This window comes from Cebus imitator, unplaced genomic scaffold, assembly GCF_001604975.1.
Source record: "Cebus imitator isolate Cc_AM_T3 unplaced genomic scaffold, Cebus_imitator-1.0 Scaffold194, whole genome shotgun sequence".
Classification (NCBI taxonomy): Eukaryota; Metazoa; Chordata; class Mammalia; order Primates; family Cebidae; genus Cebus; species Cebus imitator.
The window spans coordinates 1,417,761-1,425,705 of NW_016107509.1; the positions used below are offsets into that span (position 1 = coordinate 1,417,761).

General features: G+C 43.5%; 1 protein-coding gene across 2 annotated transcripts in view; it reads left to right on the forward strand.

Annotated features, from left to right (window-relative positions):
- The first annotated feature begins 2,981 nt into the window (after window positions 1-2,981).
- CUL5 (cullin 5) overlaps window positions 2,982-7,945 on the forward strand; it is a 107,413-nt gene continuing 102,449 nt past the window's right edge. Inside the window, exon 1 of one of the 2 annotated variants that reach the window (XM_017547056.2) lies at window positions 2,982-3,657. In XM_017547056.2, coding sequence (XP_017402545.1) covers window positions 3,634-3,657 — 24 coding nt within the window. In that variant the 5' untranslated portion in view covers window positions 2,982-3,633. The remainder of the gene's footprint in view (window positions 3,658-7,945) is intronic. The other variant, XM_017547057.2, reaches the window with a different exon arrangement.

The following is a 7,945-nucleotide window of genomic DNA, read 5'->3' on the forward strand; positions in this document are numbered from 1 at the left end:
AAAAAAAATTGGATGCCTGGGGAACTATGGAGGAAGGCAAGCCTATTTTTAAAAAAATTTCCCCAAATATTTAATGATGAAAAATTCTAAACATACAGATGAGCTGGTTTTACACAGGGAACGCTAGCATAACCACCACCTAGACTCTATCATTAACGTTTTACTATACTTGCTGCATCAATTTTTTTTTAACAAATTATATCAGCTTTCATTTATGAGTGTTTGATAATTTCCTCCGTCCCTCAGCAAGGAATGACGTAGCTTTCTCCTGTTTCCTCCTTTGTCCACTCCACCTACCCTCAGATCCCATTATACAAACTCAGGCCAGTAAGGTAAGGAGGAAAGAGGAAAGAGAAAAATAGAAATATCTGTACTGGAAAAGGTTGAGACTTGCAAAAGATGAAAAATTGAGGCTTGGAATGAAAGAAGAAAGATTATATGTTAAGTTCTGGGGTACATGTGCAGAACGTGCAGGTTTGTTACATAGGTATACACGTGCCATGGTGATTTGCTGCATCCATCCGCTCCATCATCTACATTAGGTATTTCTCTTAATGTTAGCCCTCCCCAATCCCTCAATCCCCCGCTGCCCCTCCTCTATGCCCCCACGCCCTGACAAGCCCATGTGTGATGTTCCCTTTGCTGTGTCCATGTATTCTCATTGTTCAACTCCTACTTGTGAGTGAGAACATGCGGTGTCTGGTTTTCTGTTCTTGTGTCAGTTTGCAGTGTCTGGTTTTCAGCTTCATCCATGTCCCTGCAAAGGACATGAACTCATCCTTTCTAATGGCTGTAGAGATCTAACATTCATTCCATGGTGTTTATGTGCCACATTTTCTTTATCCAGTTTATCATTGATGGACATTTTGGTTGGTTCCAAGCCTTTGCTATTGTAAACAGTGCCACAATAAACATACGTGTGCATGTGTCTTTATAATTTAATGTTTTATAATCCTTTGGATATATACCCAGTAATGGGATGAGTTTCGCTCTTGCTGCCCAGGCTGGAGTACAATGGCACGATCTCAGCTCACTGCAACCTCCGCCTCCCAGGTTCAAGCTATTCTCCTGCCTCAGCCACCTGAGTAGCTGGGATTGTAGGTGCCTGCCACCACACCTGGCTAATTTTTTGTATTTTTAGTATAGACAAAGTTTCACATGTTGACCGGGCTGGTCTCACACTCTTGACCTCAGGTGATCTACCCACCTCAGCCTCCCAAAGTGCGGGGATTATAGTTGTGAGCCACGATCCCTCAACTGCTTTATCAATGTTTCTACCCAACCATCAATTCATCTTATTTTTTGATACATTTCAAAGAAAATTATAAGTATAGATTCACTTATTCCTAAATTCTTCAGCATGGATAGCATTAAACTTCAAATTTTGTTTACTTTTTAAAAAATTAAATGCATAATTATTAAAAATTTTATCATTTTTTATAGAGACACCAATGTTGCACAGGCTGGTCATCAACCCCTGAGCTCAAGCGATCTGCCTGCCCTAGCCTCCCAAGGTGCTGGGATTATAGGACTGAGCCACCGTGCCTGGCTGAAATGCATAAATCTTAAGGGCATACTTGCTGAGCTTTGACAAGTGCATACACCTGAATAACTGAAGTCTCTACCACAATATAGAACATTACATCACCCTAGAAAGTGGAAAAAGGCCTACTTTTGATTGTATTATTTTTAGCACCTTCTGAATTTTGCATTATGTGCCTGTGCTATTTTTTAAAAATAAATATTTAAGCATTTTAAATATTTAAACATTTTTATAACGGTGGGCCGATTTTAAATTGGATGAGAAGGAGTGAAAACAGAAGGCAATGGCATATAACAAGGAAGTGGTGGGGTCAATGGAATGGAGAACTTATTGAAGTCAGGGTTGTAGCAGTGGTGTTTCCAGAACAAGTGAGTTAGGAAAATTGAAATGCTTTGGTTGACAGTGGGATGCTGAAATCAAGCTCTTAAAAGTTGTCCTAAGGTTCAGTTATAAAGTTCCTCTCATAAGCAAAGGGTGGCTTGGGTAGATAGAGATTAGAATACTAGTTTCCTTTCCCCTCTTATGCTCGCAAGTGCACATTGTATTTTTTCTTTGCAGGTTTTTTTTTTTTTTTTGAGACAGAGTCTTGCTCTGTCGCCCAGACTGGAGTGCAATGGCACGATCTTGGCTCACAGCAATCTCTACCTCCAGGGTTCAAGTGATTCTCCTGCCTCACCCTCCCATGCAGCTGGAATTACAGGCGCCTGCCACCATGCCCAGCTAATTTTTGCATTTTTAGTAGAGATGGGGTTTCACCATGTTGGCCAGGCTGGTCTTGAACTCCGGACTCCAGGTGTTCCTCTTGCCTCAGCCTCCCAAAGCGCTGGGATTACAAGTGTGAGCCGCACCCAGCCTCTCTGCAGTGTTTATCGCAACTCCCACTAAGTAACATTTGACTTGTGTAACCATGCTTAACATTTGGCTACCTTATTAGACCATAAACTACAAGAGGGCAGGGGTCTTCTCTTTTATTTAATCCTGTATTTCCAGTGCGTAGTACATACAAGTGCACAAACAAGTATTAGCTACTTGACTGAATTTTTAAAGTAGGTTCATCCCTCTTCTCTGCTTTTAGTGCAGAGCTCTTACTTATGGCCGTATGAAAGCTGTTTGTAAACACGCATGATGCAATACCAGGTATCCTGTAGGTTCTACATGTAAATTATATTCTCTCATTGGCCAGTGGTTTGTGGTCTGAAGGGGTAAAAGCTAGGGGCTTATGGTTTAGGATCTTCTGGGATAATGTGCCTTCGGGAAATCGAAGATTAATATTCATTCCCTGAACAATCCTTTTTTTTCCAAACTTTTTTGTAAAGATGGGGGTCTTGGACTCCTGGCTTCAAGTGATCCTCCCCCTTCAGACTCCCAAAGCGCTGAACGATATTTTATTCAAGTGCCAGGCACTCTTGAATATAAATATTAATAGTCAACACATATTTACTGGGCGCATTCTATGCAACAGTTATTGAAGACAGTAGTTGTAAGCATTTCAGGACAATGCACCTCCCTTAACACCCAGTCTGGGATTTGGGGCGGGGTGCGGGAAAACGCCAGGTCCTGCCAGTAGAGGGCGCGCTCCCGGCCTTGCCGCGGCCTCGGGACCCACCGAGGTTTCCAGGCTCCCACGCTCGCTCCCGAGCGCGTCCCCGCCCTGGCGTCACGTGATGCGGTCGCGGAACCTGAGCTGCGGGGCCTAGGCCGAGCTAAATTCGTTGCGGGTGGCCGCGGCGGGTGCAACCAGAAAGGCTAATCCGAAGGAGTGGGGGAGGCTCGTGGAGTCAATGCTTCCTCTTCCAAGTCAGGTCAACTCCCGCTACCTTCTCAGCATTCGCGGTTCCAGTCTTCCTGAGTGCTTGCATGAGCTCTTTCGAGTGGGGAAGCTCTGGTGACCATGTAGGGGAAAAGAGTGAGGAAGCTCCTAGTGCTTGGGACGAGGTCAGCGCTATCAGCACGCCGCCCCGGCGCCCACGACACCCCGGTACGGGCCAGCGGGCCCTGGGCCCCGGTGCGAACTCCGGCACCCAGTGGAGGCCTGACCGGGAGCGCCGCGAATTCTCGCGTTCTCTCGCGAGAGTCCAAGTTGAAGGAACATGGCGACGTCTAATCTGTTAAAGGTAAGACCCTCACTCCAGCTTGGGTTTTACTCTGTAGCCGCCGGGTTCGGCTCTTTGGGAAAGGCACGGTTCAGGTTCGGCTGCGAAATGTGGGAGTGTTCAGGGGTTGTCCACCGGAAGGGAAGCCGCGGTGGCAGCCGGCGAGGACGGGAACGCGGGTCTGTGGCCTTGGGGTCGGCAGGCTCTGGTGGTCCCTCCCGCCGACTGGCCGCTGGGAGAAAAGCTTGACTGAGCTCTGGAGGGGAGTGATGCTTTCAAGGGACCAGCTCTGGCCGGGAGCGGGAGATGAATGGTCGTGCGGTGCCCTGACCAACTGGGCCGTTAGTACTCTTAGGTCTCAGTAAAGCAGTGTCTAAGACGCATCAAAGGAAAAGCCAAGAAAATGCTGCCTAACAGGTTTCCGTGACTCGACCCCACTCTTCCATTTCTGTTCTCGTTTTGTCTGCACGAAATTCTAAGTCAGACCAGCAGTGCCTCCCACTCCACCCCCTTCCTCCCTTTTCTGCGTGTTACACCTTCCCTCCTAATTCTCCCATTCTCGAGTTCATCTTTTTCCTTAGGAAACTCCTTCCTAACTCCCACCCCCGTGACAGGACACAACCAGATGACAACTGAGGAAGCGCTTACATCGTTTTAGGGCGCAAGAAATTTACCTTATCAAAGACAGCATTTAAAGTTAGTTTTATATAGCAAGGGAGATCTAGGCCCATAGGGCAGATTCTCCACCACCAGTTAAAACGTTTGGAGAAGAATGAGGAAGACTTGGAACTAGTATGTTCTGTGCATGTGTTTGTAGTAATCATTTGCCTTAAAAGTACTGACAGAAATGGGGGTAGTGATTAACTCAGAGAACATAATATTAGTGGCAAAAACCACAATTACTTTTGTACCAACTTAAAACAAAGGATGAACCACCTCTTCCCCAGACCTCTCATTATGCCTTCAGGCAATGTGGATGAATACTAGAAAATAATAAAAAAGAGACCTAACCATGATGTGTTCTTTAGACCACTGATATTGATTGTTTAATAGATGGGACTCTCATAAAATGAAGAACAAATTTTACTAAGAGGCAATACTGTATATTCCCTTTTATTTTATTTTTTATTTTTAGTTTTTTATAAGATGGGGTTTCACCATGGTGGCCAGGCTAGTCTTGAACTCCTGACCTCAGATAATCCACCCACCTCGGCCTCCCAAAGTGCTAGGATTACAGGCGTGAGCCACAGTGCCCGGCCTGTATATCCCCTTTTAAAAGAGAGAGGGGCCCTAGAATTAGACCCCCTGAATAGCCACCACTTACAAGCTGTAAGACTTTGGGCAAGTTTCCTTATGAGTAGGACAGCATTATCAATAAATAGCACCTGTATCATAGGACATTGTGAAGATTAAATTAGTTGATGGATCTATAATGCTCAAAACCATGCCTGGCATTTAATTAGTATACAATACAATACAATTTTAAGAAAACTCATTCAGGAGAGTTGAGTAACCCATCCCCCTCTGCTTTACTCTTTTATGATGGTATAGCAAAGTTCTCATGCTTTAGTTCAGAAAGAAAATTTGTGGGCTGGGCACCATGGCTCCCTCCTATAGTCTCAGGTCTTTGAGAGGCCAAGATGGGGGTATTGTTTTAGATACATTAATCTTCACAGTGTTCCTGCAATATAAGTGCTAATGATAATTCTAAGTTAAAGGATATAGTGAACTATGATCACGCCACTGCTCTGTAGCCCAGGTGAGAATGAGACTTTTTAAAAAAAGAAGAAAAAAATTTGTTTGATTTCTGAAGACTTCTATTAATGCATCTGTGTGTTTGCATAAACAGTATCTATGCTATTAATTGAAATGTGGACCTGTTGATTACCTGGATATAAAGCAAGGTCTTTTTCTCCCCAAAAATAACTCAGAAAAGAGCAAGTCACTATTCTACTTTTTACAAAACCTCGCAAAGGATTGTTTAGAGAAGAAGCTATTTTGGTACATATTAGTTAAGTACTTAACTGTGGAAGCTACGTTGGTCCATATTAGGTAAGTACTTACCTGTGGAAGCTACTTTGGTCTTTATTAGTTAAGTACTTACCTTGTGGAAATTCTGAATCTATATCCACAGCACAGACCTGTGAATGGAAAAACTGCCTGAATGTACAGAAAACAGGCACTTCGGGTTTAGGCTTAAAAGCTCAAAAGAATTTAAAAAGTGTTTAACTCAAACATTTGCAAATAAAGGGAAGGTGATAATACTTTGGAAAAAAAAAGAAGCTGGTAAGTGACTTAGTCGCTCTAGTGAACATGAAGACAGATGCCAATGTTACACTGAAAAAGATTCAATAACAGTGTCTTACGAAATGTTGATTAAGGGAAAAAGCTGAATTTCTAAATATTATTTTATATAGTAGATTATTTTAGTGTTGTATAACTAATATGACATTATAAATGGACATTTGATTCTTTTATCTATATATAACCAAAGTTTATGTATTCAAGTTGGCCAGAAAATCTTTTTATATCCTCATTGGGAGGTGATGGGGGATTGCCTTATATAGTAGCCCCTGCCACCATCTACCCAACCCCCCGACTTATCCTCAGGGAATATATTCCAATACCCCTGTGGATGCTTGAAATGGTGGACAGTACCAAACCCTATATATACTGTTTTTTTCTGATCTGATGATCAAGAGGGCTACTAAGTGACTAATGGGCGAGTAAGGTATACAACATGGATATACTGAATGCAGCCAGACTGTGGGAGATTTCATCACACTGCGTAGAACGTGCAATTTAAAACCTATTGTTTATTTCTGGAATTGTTTTTGTCTTACATTTTTGGATCATGGTTGACCAAATTTCACTAAAACTGGAAAGTGAGACCCAGGATGAGGATGGATGACTATTCATACATTTAAAAAGTAGCCCATTGGCCGGGCACAGTGGCTCATGTCTGTAATCCCAGCACTTTGGGAGGCCAAGGAGGGCAGATCATGAGGTCTGGAGTTTAAGACCAGCCTGGCCAACATGGTGAAACCCCGTCTCTACTAAAAATACAAAAGGTAGTGGGGCATGGTGGCGCACACCTGTAGTCCCAGCTACTGGGGAGACTAAGGTCAAAGAATCACTTGAACCTGGGAGGCAGAGGTTACAGTGAGCCGAGATTGCACCACGGCACTCCAGCCTGGCAACAGAGTAAGACTTGGTCTCAAAAAAATAAAAAAACCAATCATCAAGTGGGAAGATTGAAGTTTGTCTTTGGGAGAAATGTAGTGAGACCTCTGCAGGGTAGTTGGTAGTTCTGTAACATAATTTGTAGGATTATTTAAATTCAAGGCTGGTGCTACCTTGAATAAAGACAGAACCGGCTGAGGAGTGGCTAAATTAACCTCATTTCCTTTTTTGACGGGGTTAGTAACCTGCTTCATTAGAAAAGTGCCTTTAACATTGTATAGTTAGATTTCACCAGAGCATTTTTGACAAAATTATCATGTCCTGTGGTCAAAATGGAGAACTGTGGGCTTGATGAGAACTATACCCTGAAGGGTATAGTAGTTTGACAATGAAAGTCAGTAAATCATCAATCCTTAAAGGAGGCCTTTTGTGTCCTGCTGAAAATATATGTCCTTGCTTTATCAGTAAGCTGCATAAAGTTAAGTTTATTGAGTTTGTGGAGGACACAGAGGTCAGAGAACTAGCTAATATGTTTTGAAAGATTCAAAACTTTTTTTTTTTTTATTCTTGGAGACAGGACAGGGTCATACTCCAATGCCAAGGCTGGGGTGCACTGGCACAATCATGGTTCGCTGCAGCCTCAGCTTCCTGGACTCAAGTGATTCTCCCACCTTAGCCTTCCAGCTGGGACTACAGGCATGCATCAACATGCCTGGCTAATTCTTTGCATTTTTTGTAGAAACGAAGTTTCCCCATGTTGTCCAGGCTGGTCTTGAATTCCTGGGCTCAAGCCATCTGCCAGCCTTGGCTCCCCAAAGTGCTGGGAGTACAAGCGTCAAAACTTTCTTGATGTGTGACTTAGAAGTTAAAAGTTTTTTTTTTTGTTGTTTTTTGTTTTTTGTTTTTAATTGAAACTGAGTCTTGCTCTGTTGCCAGGCTGGAGTGCAGTGGCGTGGTCTCAGCTCACTGCAACCTCCACCTCTTGGGTTCAAGTGATTCTCCTGCCTCACCCTCCCCAGTAGCTGGGACTACAGGCGTGCACCACCAAACCTGGCTGATTTTTTGTTTTTACTTGTTTTCCTCGAGACAAGGTCTAGCTCTGTCACCCAGGCTGGAGTGCAGTGGC